The sequence below is a fragment of the Oncorhynchus nerka genome, linkage group LG15, assembly GCF_034236695.1.
Source record: "Oncorhynchus nerka isolate Pitt River linkage group LG15, Oner_Uvic_2.0, whole genome shotgun sequence".
Classification (NCBI taxonomy): domain Eukaryota; kingdom Metazoa; phylum Chordata; class Actinopteri; order Salmoniformes; family Salmonidae; genus Oncorhynchus; species Oncorhynchus nerka.
Window position 1 is genome coordinate 56,972,650 of NC_088410.1, and position 19,872 is coordinate 56,992,521.

Genomic DNA, 19,872 nt, shown 5'->3' on the forward strand with positions numbered 1-19,872 from the left:
TTGAGTGTAGTCTGGCCCAGGAGTGTGAAGGTGAACGGGAAAGGCTCTGGAGCAACGAACTGCCCTTGCTGTCTCTGCCTGGCCGTTTGCCCTCTCTCCACTGGGATTCTCTGCCTCTAACCCTATTACAGGGGCTGAGTCACTGGCTTACTGGTGCTCTTTCATGCCGTTCCTAGGAGGGGTGCGTCACTTGAGTGGGTTGAGTCACTGACGTGATCTTCCTGTCTGGGTTGGCGCCCCCCCTTGGGTTGTGCAGTGGCGGAGATCTTTGTGGGCTATACTCGGCCTTGTCTCAGGATGGTAAGTTGTTGTTTGAAGATATCCCTCTAGTGGTGTGGGGGCTGTGCTTTGGCAAAGTGGGTGGGGTTATAGCCTGCCTGTTTGGCCCTGTCCGGGGGTATCATCGTATGGGGCCACAGTGTCTCCTGACCCCTCCTGTCTCATCCTCCAGTATTTATGCTGCAGTAGTTTATGTGTCGGGGGGCTAGGGTCAGTGTGTTATATCTGGAGTACTTCTCCTGTCTTATCCGGTGTCCTTTGTGAATTCAAGTATGCTCTCTCTAATTCTCTCTCTCTTTCTTTCTCTCTTTCTTTCTTTCTTTCTCTCTCTCGGAGGACCTCAGCCCTAGGACCATAACTCAGGACTACCTGGCATGATATCTCCTTGCTGTCCCCAGTCCACCTGGCCGTGCTGCTGCTCCAGTTTCAACTGTTCTGCCTGCGGCTATGGAACCCTGACCTGTTTACCGGACGTGCTACCTTGTCCCGGACCTGCTGTTTTCAACTCTCTAGAGACAGCAGGAGCGGTAGAGATACTCTTAATGATCAGCTATGAAAAGCCAACTGACATTTACTCCTGAGGTGCTGACCTGTTGCACCCTCTACAACCACTGTGATTATTATTATTTGACCCTGGTGGTCATTTATGAATATTTGAACATCTTGTCCATGTTCTGTTAAAATCTCCACCCGGCACAGCCAGAAGAGGACTGGCCACCCCTCATAGCCTGGTTCCTCTCTAGGTTTCTTCCTAGGTTTTGGCCTTTGTAGGGAGTTTTTCCTAGCCACCGTGCTTCTACACCTGCATTGCATGATGTTTGGGGTTTTAGGCTGCGTTTCTGCACAGCACTTTGAGACATCAGCTGATGTACGAAGGGCTATATAAATACATTTGATTTGAAATGGAGGGGTGAAAGAAAGGAGGAAAAGGGAGGGAGTAAGAGAGAGGGAGAAGCTGAGGGATAAGAGTGTGAGGGAGAGGAAGGGGTGAGATGGATTGAGCAAGGGAGCCTGGGAGTGAGACAGTGAGGGAGAGGAAGGGGTGTGTGAAACAGTTCTCCACATATGTTCTCCTCATTACCCTGAGCTGCGTGCTGCTCATTCTGCAGGAATGTACTGTTAACGTGTCTATAACCTCAGCCTGATACACATATACGCATGACTGCACGCACATGAACACACACACACTTAATACGACTCCCCATTGCACTAACCACACAGCTGCTCTGTGCAATAAACTACCTCACATAATACAAAGCTTAACAGTACTCAGCATAACAGACAGCACTCAATAAGTAATACACGTGCTGCTTCTGTCTTCCTGTGTGTTGTTGCAGAATCACAGGACTCGGTGGGGCGGTTTCCTGGACACAGAGTAAAAAAAATCCTGGACAAAATATTAGGCAAGTCAGTTAAGAACACTGTTTAGAAACAGTGAGTTTAACTGCCTTGTTTGGAGGCAGAACAGCAGATTTTTACCTTGACAGCTCAGGGATTCAATCTAGAAACCTTTTGTTACTGGCCCAATGCTCTAACCACTAGGCTACCTGCCACCCCGTGTGTGTGTTTGTGTGTGTGTGTGTGTGCCATTTGGGAATGATCCAGAACGCTACACAAGTACATAGGAACATACCACAATCAGCAGAGAGAACTCTAATGGAAGACACATGAGAAAGCAGTATGCTGATACATTATATAAACAAACAATAGAGAGAGTGGGTGGGAGGGAGACTAGGATACTGGGAGAGAGACCAAATGGGAGAGGGCTTTTATGGGAGTCAGAACTAATCTTTATATTATCACAGACACCTGTCCACTCCCCCACCCACCCATATGCACAGGTCACAAGTACACTTACACACACACACACACACACACAGTCTGGTGAGTCTGGTGAGAATACATCCTCCTTCAACAGGATAGGAGCTGAGATTAAATGTGCTGTGGAGGGTCAGAGAGAGAGGGAAGGAGAGAGAGAGAGTAGACGAGAGGATTGGAGAGAGGGAGGGAGTGGAGGAGAGGGGGAAACACTATGACCTTCAGAGGGAACGATAGCCAGGGAACCAACCCAATAGGAGGCTTGTCCACTGAGAAGGAGAGGAGGGAGAGAGGGGGATAGAGAGGGAGGCGTAAGAGAAGGGTGGGAGAGACAAAAAGCAGAGAGACAGAAAACTCGATTTGATAAAAGAGGGCAGGTACCATTGGCAGGTAAGACAATGTTTGTTGTTTCTTTTCTCCAGGGGGGGCGCTTATAGATGTGACACGGTTGATAACAGAATGTAAACAAAGTGAGGCCAGGAGAGAGTGTGTGTCTCTCAGAATATGTGAGGTGTATGTGGGGACGAGGAGTGTGTGTGTACGTGTGTACGTGCGTGCATGTCTTGGCAGAGAGGCGGACGTGAACAGAGCCTGGCAGTGTGTGTTTCTATAGAGGTGCAGAATGAGAGCGGTACTGAAAACTCTTCCCAGAGAGAGAGCTTGTTGTAGAACGCTTGTTGCTTCTGAAATGCTTGTTGCTTCGGCTAAAGTTCTCTCACAAAGCACACCTATCCATTTCACCTTTGTTCAGCTAATCATGTTGATTTCCTATTTCAAGTTGATGGAAGCGTTGTACTGGGTGGCTAATGAACAGAAAGCAGAGTTAATCTTTTTCACAGTCTGGCTTATGAAAACACTGCTGTGCTGTGTTTGGCCGGGGCAGGCGAGACTGTATCACTCTATCCTCTACAACTCTATGCTTTACATAAGGGCTTGACAACTGTCCTGGTGTCTGTCAAGACATATGTCTGTCTCTCTGTGCAACTGTCTGTTCTGCCACATGTCACATGTCTAGACAAAGTATGCATGTAGCTTCTAGGATTGGCAGGTCACAATTATATGCAGAGTTTTGTTCATCAAAGTCTTCGAAAACAGAGAAGAAGCTTTCTGAAATCTCCAGAAACATTCTCAGGAACATTTATTCCTTCATAATGGGCTGTGGTCTGGTCTGGTTTGGTTGGATTGGATCTCTGTTTTTTTTACACAGCAAAAAAACTCTGTCAAAGGAATTCATTATTGACAAGAATCCAGGCTGCATGGGGAACATTGTGAAAATGGATCATTGTGGTTCGAACAACATATATTTGCTTGTCTAATACTTTCTATAAAGCATCTACATCATTCTGCCAAAAGAACTGACCGTTTTTTATTTGACAGTTGGCAAGATTTCCTGAAAAATATGGGTCACCCAGAAGTTTAGACAGCCGGGCTATACATCTGCCTGCCGTCTCATGTGGTTTTAACAGTGCAGGCAGTCCAATGTTGTTCCTTGCTTGTCTGCAGACCCTGCTCTGTCTTTCTCAGTATTTTCCAAATGGGGTATCACAGCCTTGGCATGGAGATAAATCCTACAGGGTTGTTGTGGTCAGAAAACAAAACTTTAAAACGCTTTAGGCGAGTCAAAGCCCAGCAACGTTGACGTGTTTACCAGTCCCATTTCTGACTCGTCTTTAGATCTCGTGTCCATAGAGTTTCCAACCCTGCTGTCCGGGAGAGCAGTGAAGTGTTTCCGAGATATTTCATAGTGACTCAATTAAATCAACAGTGGAAAAGTTCATATAAGTTGAAGGATTCTTATAATCTTTCCTGGATGAACAAGGAGCAAGTGGATAACTCTAACACAGTTTGTGACCCAGGTGTGCTGATCCCTGAGTGTTGGAGTGTTGTCTCAACATATATCTCTTGTTGATTTTACAACCCTCACTCGCAGCTTAGCTGTGACTATGGTATAGACTGTCCTCTCTCTCGTTGTCGAACAACAGCCCTAACTCTATACTGAAGTCCTGACATCTTGATGACGGCTGTTGGGGTTCTGGACTACTGACAGAAGAAAAGTGAAATCCCACTCTGGCCTGAGTGGCCTTGCGAGTGAGCACGATTAGTTTGAAAGGAAGGGAAGTTCAGAGATGTTTATCCTGGCCTGGACATACTTAGGCTGGGGGAATAGTTGTCTAATGACTCATGATATTCTCATATATTTATCGAACTGGCCAGAAGGCTTTCTCACGATAAACAAAGCATAGAAACACACAGTCAATCCCACACTGTTGTAAGATGCTGACCCACAACACCTTGTCTTTTTGCCAGTAGGCAATAGAAAGCTTGACATAAAAATGCCTGGATCAGAGTCACAGTAACCATATTTATCCTGAGGACTCGGTCAATAGCTACAAACGAATTACCCACGACTGTTTTCCTCTGATCTGCAGTGGGCTTCTAGGTGTTCGACTGCTAGAGAGAAGTAAGAAAAAGACAGAGGGGGGAGAGAAAGAAAGAGAGAGAGAGAAAGAGATGTATATGGAGATTCCTAGTGAGGGTCTCTCTATGCTGTTAGACAACCAACCCTCCGCCCGTCTCAGAACTCCAGCCGCTCTGGAGCTACAGCCCTTCCCATACAGCCCTCTCTGTTCCCCCTCGTTAGGAAGAAACTCTCTCTGGACCAACACACACAATGGAGGCTTTATCCTTCAGCTCCCTCGATACCTCCCTCTGTCACTCCCACTCTCTAACTTACCCCCATCTCATCCTCTCTCCCTCCCCATTCTCTCTCGCCCTCTCACTCCCTTATCCCTCTCTCCCTCTCCCCCCTCCCTCTCCAACTTCTCTCTCTGTACCCCTCTCTCTCCTTCTCTCATCCACTCTCCTTTCCCTTCCATCCCTCTTTAACTCCTCTCTCTCCTCTCTATACCTCTCGCTATCCCCACCTTTCTCTCTTTCTCTCACCCATCCTCTCTCTCCTTCTCCCTCTTATTTTGAACAGCCGTAAAGGAAAAGCTAATGCTTTACCCAGACATGAATGAGAACCATGTCTGTGTCCTTCGCCTGCACAGGTCACTTCACTCAACTCAACCTTTATATAAGCTGCTTACAAAGTCCCTGCAAAAGGCTAGAGGAAAATATGACTGTAGTGGTTGCTAGCAAGCAATCCACCACTTGATAACATTTAGGGCATAATGATGCCTTCGTAACTTAGAAGACCTACCGGTAGATGCATCACAAATCATTTAAAAGCACAGTCATACTGCATAAAGGATTGTCTCCTGAAATCTGGTGCTTTACCAAATGTCAAATGTGGTATAACTCTTTTCTTACCCCTTTAGTTTTACATTTTCTTACATACAGTATATATATCTCCTCCATCCCCTCTTTCTCTCCTCCTCATCCGCTCTTTCCATCCAGGACAATGAAGACAGGTGTGGGACTCTACACGGCCCTGGTGCTCTGTCTCCTGATGGGGACAGTGTTTTTACAGAGACCACGGCCTAAGAAACCTCCTAAGCCTCCAAAGCCCAGCAAGCGCCCCTCCTTCAAGCCTGCCCCGCCACCTAAGGAACCAGAACCCCAGGAGCCCACAGATTTCCCCCTCCCGTTGTTGGCCCCCCTTCCATGTTCCCTGACTGTCCCCGGGAGTGTTTCTGCCCCCCTTCCTTCCCCAATGCCCTCTATTGCGAGAACCGGAACCTCCGTACGGTCCCTGTGATCCCGTCCAGAGTACAATACCTGTACCTGCAGAACAACTACATCTCCGAGGTAACGGCGGAACCCTTCAACAATGCCACAGAGCTGAGATGGGTCAACATGGCCAACAACCGCATCAAAAAAGTGGACAAGCAGGTGAGAGCTTTATTTGATTTATTTCTTTAGTATTTGATTAATTTAGTCATGTATTCAGTTATATTCATTCATATATTTTTTTGCGCTATATGTCTGTCCGTCCGTCTGTCTTTCTCAGGTGTTTGAGAAGGTACCTGGTCTGTTGTTTCTCTACATGGAGAGGAACCAACTGAAGGAGGTTCCTGATGACCTGCCAGCTGGGTTGGAGCAGCTCAGACTCAGCCACAACCAGATCTCCAAGATCCCATCTGGAGCCTTCGGCAAGATGGAGCACCTCGCTCTGCTCGACCTGCACCACAACAAGGTACACACACACATCCATGCAAGCAAGCACAAGCACACATGTGCAATCAATTAATCACACTCACAAATGTGCAAAAACACACACGCGAGTGCATGCACGTAGAAACATACACACATAAATCATATAAACACACACTCCCACACTTTGTGTATTCTCTGTTGTGTTTAGTTGAGTGACAGTGACATGGGGAAGAACACCTTTAAAGACCTGAAGAACCTGGTTCAGCTGAACTTGGCCCACAACATCCTGAAGAAGATGCCAGCTAACATCCCCAACGGCATCGCACAGCTATTCCTGGACAGGAACAACATTGACAACATCCCTAAGTAAGCACACTCAGGCACGGGAGCACGAGGCAAACATGCAAGCGCGTATGCACACACACACACACACACGCTCACACATACGCACACACGCATGATCTATTGACCGAGAACATTGGTGTGAGATACAACAAATCATCAATGACATTGTGCTCAACTCTCTATCCCCGATGCACCTGGAATACAAATGTTGTTTTCAACAATGTGGATAATACATGAGCGTGCTAAAGTAAGAACCCTCTAATAAACCCGCTTGTCTTCTCCATACAGGGACTACTTCCAAGGCTTCTCCAACCTGGCGTTTGTGAGGCTCAACTACAACCAGCTGAGTGATAAGGGAGTCCCTAAGGCTGTGTTCAACGTATCCACTCTGCTAGACCTTCACCTGGCCCACAACCAGCTCACCTCCGTCCCCCTGTTCAACCCCCAGCTGGAGCACTTGCACCTCAACCACAACAGCATCGAGAGTGAGTAGCCTAATATAAGACTGTAATAGGTCCGTAACATGACATCAACACCTCAGAGAGTGAGTAACACGACACATATCATGACTCCAAACACATCACAATCAGAACAGCATCGCGAGTGAGTAACACACAATGGCAGTACAACCACAAGTAGCTAACGTAACCACAGCAGCATTGAGAGTGAGTAACTTGTTTGTGTATGTGTGTGCGTGTGTCAGGTATTAATGGGACCCAGCTGTGTCCATTTAGTCTGTCCTCTGAGAGTCTGACTGATGAAGCTATGATGCCCAGGCTCAGGTAATACAACTTCATATACAGTACATAACACAATAGGCATGGTTGATTGATTGATTGATTAATTGTGTCTTAGATTTTTTGATTGAATGATTGATCGATCAATTCATTGCTTGATTGTTTGCTTGCTTGATTGATTGATTAATTGATTAATTGACACCCACCAGGTACCTGCGTCTGGATGGGAACCACCTGAGTCCTCCTGTCCCTCTAGATGTCATCATGTGTTTCAGACACCTCAAGTCCATCGTTGTCTAGAACCAGGCCTGGAGTCAGGGGCTGCTTCAGGACGCATACACATACACAAACACATGCACACACGCGCACTCAGACACAGTCAGCAAACGGCAGCAAACCTACGCAGATGTACGCAAGGCCACGCACGGACAGAACACACACGCTGCCTCGGACACAAACAGACATGCTTGCCCATACGCAGTCACACGCACATACACTCACACACACACACACGACTATTTCAGATGGGTGAAATGGTGCCAAATAACCTGAGTGAAATGCTAGCTGTACGGCTTTGACAACTTCAGGAATATTTCACTCGTCTAAACAAATATTTATAAAACTAAGAACCAAGCCGTCGCATTGACTACATCTTTGAAGCATGGATGTATCTGCAGTTACTACCATGTAGTTTAAAATGCCCTTGGGGAATCTGTGTTTTTGAGGTACTTTGTTTATAAAAAAATATATAAAATTATATCCTTGTTTCTTGTATAAAGCAGTTGTGTACAAATAAAATAAATCAAATCTGCTCTTTGCCATATCATGTATCCTTTCCTATCCACATCATTCCTATCCTTATGAGTTCCTGATTCAGTTAAATCATGCATCCTTTCCTATGCACATCCTTCCTATCCATCTGAGTTCCTGGTTCAGCTAGTTGAATCATGCATCCTTTCCTATCCACGTCCTTCTTATCCATCTGAGTTCCTGGTTCTGCTAGTTAAGGTCTTGGTGAGCAGCTAAAAAGTAGAATCAGGTGTGCAAAATTGGACACCCCTGCTATAATCCCTGTGATCCCTGTTCCTAGCAGACCCATTCCTGCCATATGAAGTAGATTATTATCTCCATATCCGCCTGTCTGTCTGTCGAACCATACGGTATGTACAGAATATGTAAACATACAGGCGCGCACGCACACACACATACACAAGACGATGACACAGTTGATCTTTTAGAAAGAGCTATTTTGAGAAGAACACGCATACGCAGTCATGAGAGGTTCAGTTTACATCAGCAAATAAACATTGGAAGGAAGGGTGAGTCCTTGTTGACGATGCATATGTGTATCATAAAAGTTGTACATTCATACCGGACCATTCATTGTGCTGAAAAGGGTGCAGTCAAAATGACTGCCGAAATTGAGGGCTTCATGCCCATCCCTGCTTACCTGAAACGTAGGTCAGACTACATTACAAGGAAAGGAGAAAAAATATCATTTCTATAAGTTTGCAAATGTAAACCACCACAAACACCTTTCACAAACGGTAAGCATAGACACACACCGATCCACATAATGTATGCAATAGATGACATTCCTTAAGACACGCCAGCGAAAATGAAATGAACTCACACCATTTTTTTACTCAACAGTCAGAAGTAAGAGACTACTTTTCTTCTCTCTTGTTGTGTCATTGCCATAATATTTTGCCAAGTTATATAACATTCTATTAAATGTCAAGAAATGCTAGATGATCCAGCAGGAGTCCTGGAAATAACATGTTCAGCAAACGTTACTGTAAACATTTCGTTCACTCCAGGAAACTTAGGGCTTAAACAGTCTACAGCGGGAAAATGGTTCTGAGAGGAAGACTTGTTGAGTTAGAGGGAGACATTACGGTAAATGCATGAAAGTGTTGTGGTTACACTTCATTTGACGGTGTCACTAAGACGTGCACCTTCGTTTCCATGTTGCAGTGACACTGTCAAATACAGTGTAACCAACGTGCTTTTATAGTCCAGGAGTCTGAATCAATCTGGGTTCTGCAAAACTGACCGAGAGAGTTCTAATCAGAAGATTTCAATCTCTCCCAGCTGCAATGGGATACATGTACACGGTGGGGCCTAGGACCTTTTATCCAGGGGGACCAAAACTCGCTCAAATAAACACTGTAATGCTGACCTCTTGTGGTTAGGACATGTATTACATCACTGAAAAATAATTGAAAGACCCGCACACCCTCAAAGGGAGGTACTTACTGATGGAAGAACAACTGTGCAATGAAAAAGGGAGTTGCATTCTCTTCTCTCCTTGCTTGTGGATTTACAAAGGGATGGAGGCTATTGAGCCGAACCGTTGGTAATAAATCCACAAAGTAAGAGATGAGTGTGCGACTTTCTTTTTTTTTATTGCAAAGCCAAACTCATTCCATAAACCAGTCTAAATATCAGGTTGCGCTGACAAATAAACAAAATATAAGTTAGCGACCTAACAGCTAGACTTGTTTACAACATACCACATCTCTGGTGAGAATCAGGGAGAAATGTCATTTTGTTTCGAAAAGAGATGTGTGTCAGCTAAGCTAACAGCAGCTACATTCTTTATGATGGGAGCCATGTTTGTTTATATTTGACAAGCGAAAATGTCCTAATCCCAGAATGCCATTCACTATACAACGCAAATAAACAAAGTCAAAGATGGCTCCGCCCATTTCCTGAAAATGTATACTTAGTTTGGCCACTTTCAGCATATTGCAAATCTTCGATGTACTTGTAACAGTGTAAACAGGAACCGGAGCACATGACTTGACAAGTCGTTTACAGTTTTTGACAAATCACAATGCACAAAAATGTTAACACTTCAAATAAAAGCCTACTGCCTAGTCTAACCCTTGTGCAAAAGCTAAACAGGGTTGCCAGATATGGGTGAAACCATTTTAACCAATTTGTGGGAGGAATTTCATTTTGAGTCCATGGGGGGTCGAAATGGGGGAAGGTATCATGGAGGGATATGATGCAGGAAACTTTACTATGATGTTGAATTTATCAATAATTTGGGGACAAACACAGTTTGTAAGCTAAATACAAATTAAACCCCTGGAAAGGGGGGGGGGGGTCTGAGCTGACAAACCTGAGAAACGATAGTTGCACTCTAAATCAGTCGACTGTACCATCACATGTGGTACGTGACATTTACGTGACAACCAGAATGCATTGTATTATGTCAACAAACATGGCGCCACACATAGGTGGCATTTAGCTTATCATCAGCTCATCTTAATCAGTACAACCTTTTGAAAAAGTATTTTACACACATCATGTGTCCATTACAATCTATGCAAGAAGCAGAATGCATGGTTTGTCACCAATACTTGAAAACATGAAAACATCAAATAAAACTTGCCAGAAAATAATTTGACATTGACAAATTGAAACAAATCCTTTAGATAATTAGCAGGCAGCACAGGTTAACTGTCCTGCTGCGTAACTATTATATCTTGGAACAGTGAGTACATTCTGACATCACATGCATAAACAAAACGTGCCTAGACTTGATAGTTCATGCAGCTTTCGTATTCTGATCATAGAGTTCTGATCATGGAATTACGAAGTGGAGTGCAGCGACACCTACTTTTAACCTTCTCACACGTACCTACAAATGGGTGAGATCATTCTACAGTGGTCCCTGCAGCTTACGCTCAAACCGGTGTGATTAGAATGCTTATTTAGAACATCCCGTTTCGATTTACTCAACAGTCAGCACTTGAGCTAGGCACACTGTTTTCGGCTGACAGACACCACAATATGAGTTAGCTAATAGCAATTACTGTTTATAATTCATCACATCGTGGGTGAGCTCAAAATTGATCGAAATAATTGAGTCAAAAACTTTCTATAAATCAAAAGTAATCCAACGATGGGTAGTTTGTGCACACCGCCATGTTTGTTTTTTCGCGTCTACCAAAGACAATAAGAGGAGACAATAGGAGTTTAGTCTGTTTGCAGTACGCACGTTGAAGAGGGTGTGTCGTCTACGATCATTCACTTCCCTTCATTCACTTCCGTAGGATTACTTGAAAGATAAGTGAACCATTCATTCACCTCATTACATCTTTGGTCTGACAGATGTTTACGTGACACCCATAATGCTTTGTATAATGTCAACAAACACGGCGCCACACATAGCTGGCAAATAGCTTTATCTCATTATAATCAGTACAATTATAATCATTTTAATCAGTGTAACAAAACAACAAAAAAGTATTTTACACACATCATAGGTGGCCATTACAATCTATGCAATAATTTGACAAAAATATTTGTCACCAGTACTTGAAAACATGTGTAAATACATTAAGCTCCATACATACAGTACCAGTCAAAAGTTTGGACAGACCTACTCATTCAAGGGTTTTTCTTTATTTTTACTATTTTCTACATTGTAGAATAATAGTGAAGACAACAACAGTATGCGCTAAAACATTTGGAATCATGTAGTAACCAAAAAAGTGTTAAAGAAACCACTTAAGTGGTATTAACACAGATCTGTCTATCAGACCGTGCCAGAGCTAATCAATAGATATTCACATTCACTGACACACTTCGGCACACATACACCATGCTCTTTTGCCATATAGTAATGGTTTACATTTGGGTTAAAACATTGTTTGTGGTGTTTTAACAATGTTTTAACACAGAACAAGTGTAAAATATGACATTTGTAGATCACTCATTTGAAAGAGACGGACTAAAGACTCATTATTTAATAACTGTATTCCATTCATAAAGCACTTTTCAAAATCCCCAAAATGTAACATTTGTATTTAAAATACATTGTTGTGATAGAATGAAAGCGTACCAGAATGCACTTCAGTAGTTGAACAAAAGGCAAACGAGCCACATAATGTCCTGCAGGCACAACTACATTAAAAAAAATCTAAGTCAATTGAACAGCTATAAATAGTGCCTTAAGAGCATATAAGCATTGGAATGAGACACTCGTGGCTCATCCATCCATCCATCTATTAATTCACAGGAAAACATCAGCCAGAGGGTTGTGCTTCCTCTAGTCACTTCTCACACTACACACAAGAGCAGATACTTGCCCACTATTGTTCAGTGTAAAAAAGAAATGCTCGCAACAGTCTTCTGTTCCTGGCAGGGATTCTATTCCTGGCAGCTGAGGTTGAAGAGGCGCTGCTGCACCTTCTTCACAATGCTGTCTGTGTGGGTGGACCAATTCAGTTTGTCCGTGATGTGTACGCCGAGGAACTTAAAACGTACTACCCTCTCCACTACTGTCCCGTCGATGTGGATAGGGGGGTGCTCCCTCTGCTGTTTCCTGAAGTCCACAATCATCTCCTTTGTTTTGTTGACGTTGAGTGTGAGGTTATTTTCCTGACACCACACTCTGAGGGCCCTCACCTCCTCCCTGTAGGCCGTCTCGTCGTTGTTGGTAGTCAAGCCTACCACTGTAGTGTCGTCCGCAAACGTGATGATTGAGTTAGAGGCGTGCATGACCACGCAGTCGTGGGTGAACAGGGAGTACAGGAGAGGGCTCAGAACGCACCCTTGTGGGACCCCAGTGTTGAGGATCAGCGGGGTGGAGATGTTGTTACCTACCCTCACCACCTGAGGGCGGCCAGTACCCAGTTGCACAGGGTGGGGTCGAGAACCAGGGTCTCAAGCTTGATGACGAGTTTGGAGGGTAATATGGTGTTAAATGCTGAGCCCTAGTCGATTAACAACATTCTCACATAGGTATTCCTCTTGTCCATATGGGTTAGGGCAGTGTGCAGTGTGGTTGTGATTGCGTCGTCTGTGGACCTATTTGGGACATAAGAAAATTGGAGTGTGTCTAGGGTGTCAGGTAGGGTGGAGGTGATATGGTCCTTGACTAGTCTCTCAAAGCACTTCATGATGACGGAAGTGAGTGCTGAGTCGTTTAGCTCAGTTACTTTAGCTTCTTGGGAACAGGATGTCAAAGCAGAATCAGAATTAGTTAGGTAACATTGATAAATAAGATGTTTTATTTACATAATAATGCTTATGTGAGATATTTGTCATTAGAATGTCTTCTTTTGGATAATACTGTTGGCAGTTGCATTTTCCGCTTTCTTCTCCAGGGAAAGGTCACTTGGGGCCCAGAGAGGGGAGAGGTCAGGATTGTCTTCATATGTGAGGGTATCTGTTAAACCACAATGTCTGTACACCAGTCACCAGTCACACCCTACTTTTTCCATTGGGGGGGGGGGGGGGGTATGGCAGTGTCTGGAACCATTGTATGTCCCCTCTGATGTCAAAACCTATCTTGATTTAGTATATGACCTAGAGGCTCACTACTCTCCTTGAGTTTATCCAGGAGGGAGGTATTTGAGATGGGACTATCTATAAATGACAATTGATATATGCCATTGGATGAGGTAATGTTTTGGTACTATGTTGTACCAATAATGAGATAGAACTTAGTTTAGGAGAGCAAACTGAACAATAATGTATAGCTAATGCTGTCTGGCTATGGAATACTCCTCTTTCAAGTATAAGACTTCCTTTGTGCAGTTTTCCTAAGACCTGTGGTTCGTCATTGTGAGTTGGGAGGGGTGGATCTTTGCTATAAAAGATCTCAGTTGCCATTATTTTGACACTCTCAGAATTCATTTATAGACACTGAATTGATCTGAGAGTCAAAGGGCTATGGTGAAGCTCATATTATTAAAATATGGAGTTTAACCTCTTCCTCCTACCCTCTACTTTTTCGAACATTCTGTTAAAAATCGCGCAACATTTCAGCGCCCTGCTACTCATGCCAGGAATATAGTATATGCATATGATTAGTATGTGTGGATAGAAAACACTCAGATGTTTATAAAACTGGTTAAATCACTGCTGTGGCTTTACCAGAACGGCAGTTTCATCGAAAAGCGCAGGAAAACCTGATCACAGAAAATGGAAATAAATATCCTTGCGCCACTTCCAGCAATTGTTCAAAGTGAACCGAATTACATAAGACCGAGATTTCAACGCCTACAGCTTCCACACGTTGTCTAGAGTCTTGTCATTTGATTCAGCTTTGATTCTTGGTTGAACCGAATCAAGGGAACCACTTCCCTCCAGTCTCCGCCCAGCTATTTTAGTCTAGCTCTCTCCTGACTTTTTTTTCCTGACGACAGCTAAGGATTTTACATCGCCTTCCTGATGAATTTTATCGCTTATTAACATGTACTAATACCTAAAGTTGCATTACAAAAGTATTTCGAAGTGTTTTGTGAAAGTTTATCGTCGACTTTTTGAATTTTAAAAAATGACGTTACGTTTTGAAACGCTGTTTTTTTGTTTATCACACAGTCTACATATAACGATATCTAGGCTATATATGGACCGATTTAATCGAAAAAAAGACCCAATAGTGATTATGGGACATCTAGGAGTGCCAACAAAGAAGATGGTCAAAGGTAATTAATGTTTTCTATTTTATTGTGCGGTTTGTGTAGCGCCGAATATGCTAATTATTTTGTTTACGTCCCCTGCGGGTCTTTTGTGGTGTTACATGCTATCAGATAATAGCTTCTCATGCTTTTGCCGAAAAGCATTTTAAAAATCTGACTTGTTGCCTGGATTCACAACGAGTGTAGCTTTAATTCAATACCCTGCATGTGTATTTTAATGAACGTTTGAGTTTTAACTAATACTATTAGCATTTAGCGTAGCGCATTTGCATTTCCAGAGCTCTAAATGGGACGCAAGCGTCTCAGTAGGAGCAAGAGGTTAAAGTATAACTCTGACTTGTGTGTGGTTTGTAAACTCTCCTTTCACTTAGTAATATAGGAAATTACCACGCAAGGAACAATTGTTGCCCTCTTGAAGCATGTGGGGACAGCAGACTGGGATAAGAATTGATTGAATATGTCCGTAAACACACCAGCCAGCTGGTCTGTGCATGCTCTGAGGACGCGGCTGGGGATGCCGTCTGGGCCTGCAGCCTTGCGAGGGTTAACACGTTTAAATGTTTTACTCACGTCGGCTGCAGTGAAGGAGAGTCCGCAGGTTTTGGTAGCGGGCCGTATCAGTGGCACTGTATTGTCCTCAAAGCGAGAAAATAAGTTATTTAGTCTGTCTGGGAGCAGGACATCCTGGTCCGCAACGGGGCTGGTTTTCTTTTTGTAATCCGTGATTGACTGTAGACCCTGCCACATACCTTTTGTGTCTGAACCGTTGAATTGCAACTCTACTGTGTCTCTATACTGACGCTTAGCTTGTTTGACTGCCTTGCGGAGGGAATAGCTACACTGTTTGTATTCGGTCATGTTTCCGGTCACCTTGCCCTGGTTAAAAGCAGTGGTTCGCACTTTCAGTTTCGTGCGAATGCTGCCATCAATCCACTGTTTCTGGTTTGGGAATGTTTTAATAGTTGCTATGGGTACGACATCGCCGATGCACTTTCTAATGAACTCGCTCACCGAATCAGCGTGTTCATCAATGTTGTTGTTGGATGCAATGTTGAACATATCCCAATCCACGTGATCAAAGCAGTCTTGAAGCGTGGAATCAGATTGGTCGGACCAGCGTTGAACAGACCTGAGTGTGGGAGCTTCCTGTTTTAGTTTCTGTCTGTAGGCTGGAAGCAACAAAATGGAGTCGTGTCGGCTTTTCCGAAAGGAGGGCGGGGGGGAGGGCCTTATATGGGTCGCGGAAGTTATAATAACAATGATCCAGGGTTTTACCAGCCCTGGTTGCACAATCGATATGCTGATAGAATTTAGGGAGTCTTGTTTTCAGATTAGCCTTGTTAAAATCCCCAGCTACAATCAATTCTGCCTCAGGATATGTGGTGTCCAGTTTGCATAGAGTCAAATAAAGTTTGTTCAGGGCCAACGATATGTCTACTTAGGGGGGAATATATACTGTTATTATAATCGAAGAGAATTCTCTTGGTAGATAATGCGGTCGACATTTAATTGGGAAGTCAGGTGAACAGAAGGACTTGAGTTCCTGTATGTTGTTATGATCACACCACATCTCGTTAAAAATAAGACATACCCCCCCCCCCCGCCCCCCTTCTTACCAGAAAGATGCATGTTTCTTTTCTCTGCATGTGTATCATTTAAACTAATTTGTTGGCAAGTAAACATGTATTAATAAAACAATAGAAGAATCTGTCAATATGGAAAGTAAGTAGACATGGCTTGTATTCAAGACAGCATTTATTTGCTCTGGAGACCGAGGTGAGTTTACATAGCAGTGTGCAGGAACAGTCATGGCAATGTATGAGATATAAAAACGACAATAAAAATATACTATGAATGTTTATAATAAGTTCTACAGTTCTTCAAAGGGAATACATGCATATGGTGTGTTTGGGTGGTGCAGGGAGGTGTTCCGAGTCACTTTGGAGTTATTATGGTACCTTCCACATCTCCTTTTGAGAGTAATCAACTTCTTTGTATGCAAGCGGTATTGTCTGTGAGAGGAAGACGAAAACGCTATTACACATTCATGGGCAATCATTGTGTACTGTCTGTATTCCTACTGTAGCAGCATAGTGTAAAATATGAGACATATGTTAGATAGTTCATTACAACACACAGGTATAGTTACTCCAAGATTTATGTGAGTCATCAAGCCAAAGTCATTCCTTTACTCTCGGCCGTCCACATCAATACATTTCTCCAGATTTGCTCATAATGAGAGGCGCTGAGGCTAGCTAGCTAGCTAGCTAGCTATAACAATTAGACTGCAGTACATTTTAGGTATAGCAAACAAAACAGCTAGATAGCTAGCTAAACTTGGCTAGCTTGGCTTGTAGTGGTTCTAGTAAGCCCTGTTATGGCCGAATCGATCTAGCTACTTACAGCAAAACAACTTACTCGTTTGTCATTTACCTTTCTGAGTCCTGGTCCAGCTGGTCTAGGCTGCCGCCGCTTCTTGCTGGTCTCACAATTATTTTCTCGTTGTCTCAACACCTATTCAGTGTATTCAGGCTCAAATAAATAGGGCTGTATGTTCCAATGTAAATGAACATAAAACAAATGTTTAGTCATCCAGCTCTTCTTGGAAAGAGGAATAATTAGAAGCAGCGATTGTACCTCATTATATAGCAGTCTCGGATAGACAATGCACGGGAACATAGATCCTGTGAATCTGTAAACTTGCACCACCCCCTTGTTTTGAAAAGTCTGCCTTCTAGGGTGATACAAGAAAGTATGGCCCCCGTCAGGTTGCATGTACTCTTTACAAAGCCCGGGGAAATGAGTCAACCTAGATATGTTGCAATATCCTGGCAGATCCTGGCAGAAGTCCAATGGCTCTATTGAACAAGGATAACCATATCTACTCGTGTGATAGCGTGATCATGCAATCGGCGAAATGCAAAAGCCATAATTGCAACAAAACATGACTCCATTCATTTTTAGCTTGACAGCAGGCTTAACTCTCCCAGCTATAGTGCATAATGATGTCTGAAACACCCTCATCACTCAAAATGATGTAGTGTAACTGGAGAAACACCAAAATAGTGTCTAGTGGTTTCCCTTTATGTACCTGGTCCCAAATTCATAGCAAGCATTGACTACATTAAGCTTTATGACTCTACAAATTTGTTGGATGCATTTGAAATTAGTTTTGGTTGAGTTTCAGATTTTTTTGTGCCCAAAAGAAATGAATTGGAAATAATGTATTTTTGCAGTCACTTATATAGTAAATAATAATCAACTTCCTGTCACTGTCAACTGCATTTATTTTCAGCAAACTTAACATGTGTAAATATTTGTATGAACATAACAAGATTCAACAACTGAGACATAAACTGAACAAGTTCCACAGACATGTGACTAACAGGAATGGACTAATGTGTCCCTGAACAAAGGGGGAGTCAAAATCCAAAGTAACAGTCAGTATCTGGTGTGGCCACCAGCTGCATTAAGTACTGCAGTGCATTCCCTCCTCATATACTGCTCCAGATTTGCCAGTTCTTGCTGTGAGATGTTACCCCACTCTTCCACTAAGGCACCTGCAAGTTCCTGGACATTTCTGGGGGGAATGGCCACAGCCCTCACCCTCTGATCCAACAGGTCCCAGACGTTCTCAATGGGATTGAGATCCGGGCTCTTCACTGGCCATGGCAGAACACTGACATTCTTGTCTTCCAGAAAATCATGCACAGAACGAGCGTTGAGATTGCATGCAATGACAACAAGCTCAGTTCGATGATGCTGTGACACACCGCCCCAGACCATGACGGACCCTCCTCCTCCAAATCGATCCCGCTCCAGAGTACAGGCCTCGGTGTAATGCTCATTCCTTCAACAATAAACACGAATCCGACCATCACCCCTGGTGAGACAAAACCGCTACTCGTCAGTGAAGAGCACTTTTTGCCAGTCTTGTCTGGTCCATCGACGGTGGGTTTGTGCTCATAGCAATGTTGTTGCCGGTGATGTCTGGTGAGGACCTGCCTTACAACAGGCCTACAAGCCCTCAGTCCAGCCTCACTCAGCCTTTTGCGGACAGTCTGAGCACTGGTGGAGGGATTGTGCGTTCCTGGTGTAACTCGGGCAGTTGTTGTTGCCATCCTGTACCTGTCCCTCAGGTGTGATGTTTGGATGTACTGATCCTGTGCAGGTGTTGTTACACGTGGTCTGCCACTGCGAGGACAATCAGCTGTCCGTCCTGTCTCCCTGTAGCGCCTATCTTGGGTTTCTCACAGTACGGACATTGCAATTTATTGCCTTGGCCACATCTGCAGTCCTCATTCCTCCTTGCAGCATGCCTAAAGTACGTTCACGCAAATGACCAGGGACCTAAGTGGGGGAACTAGGGGAAATGGGGGAACTAAGCTGTAACTTCTAAACGGTTCTCCCTACATGGAAGAAAATACCCTCTTTAAGCTGACAATCTGCACTTTGACCTCATAGTCATTCTATCAATCGAAATCCAAAGTGCTGGAGTACAGAGCCAGAAAAACAACACATTTGTCACTGTCCCAATACTTTTGGAGCTCACTGTACTTGCTCACATCATTGCTGGTTCTGCCCACTGTGTTAATTTTCTCCCATTGTAAACAACGCAGATGACCTATCTTGGGTTAGTTATAAGTACGAAGCTTTGCTACCAGGGTGTATTTCCAGATTGGATTTGTAATTTACTTCATTATCCACTAGATGGCGATAATGGTATGTAAAGCTAAGGCCTGCATCACAGTGCCATAAAGCTAGTATGGCTCTGGTCCATCAAGAAAGAACACAGACCTCTTTGGAAATGAGTGGGTGGAATATGTTAGCATGAACATAACTTCCAGGAGGAATTACCACATCTGATATTGTTTCTTATTTTTTTGCATATAATCAGCTATTCTTGAGTTACAAAAGATGCATATGGTCAATTTCCCAGGGTATCCATTCCATACCCAAGCATTCTGAGCAAAGCCAGAAATATGGACTATAGGTCTCCTACCTTGAACCAAATACCAGCCTATTGTGTTAATGTGCAGGTTGTACTCAGACTCAGAAGTTGGTGGTGTTGGTCATTTGAAGTGATTTCACCTTTGCACATATAGATGATCATAATTTGAGCTTTTTTACCCTTTTAAATGTCTCATATG

The 19,872-nt window shown here is 43.7% G+C and overlaps 1 protein-coding gene and 1 long non-coding RNA gene across 2 annotated transcripts; one reads left to right on the forward strand and one right to left on the reverse strand.

Annotated features, from left to right (window-relative positions):
* The first annotated feature begins 2,370 nt into the window (after nt 1–2,370).
* Nucleotides 2,371–8,088, forward strand: LOC115142950 (prolargin-like). Its single transcript, XM_029682844.2, is given in 8 exon segments — nt 2,371–2,487; nt 5,497–5,687; nt 5,690–5,931; nt 6,050–6,235; nt 6,404–6,561; nt 6,829–7,025; nt 7,244–7,322; nt 7,487–8,088. Coding segments are annotated over 7 exon segments (1,140 nt in total). The 5' UTR covers nt 2,371–2,487; nt 5,497–5,500; the 3' UTR covers nt 7,578–8,088.
* An 8,371-nt stretch (nt 8,089–16,459) lies between these two features.
* LOC115143665 (uncharacterized) lies at nt 16,460–17,458 on the reverse strand. Its single transcript, XR_003865690.1, has 2 exons — nt 17,156–17,458; nt 16,460–16,734 (listed from the first exon to the last, which is right to left on the reverse strand). It is a non-coding gene; the product is annotated as an uncharacterized LOC115143665 (long non-coding RNA).
* Nucleotides 17,459–19,872: the final 2,414 nt, after the last annotated feature.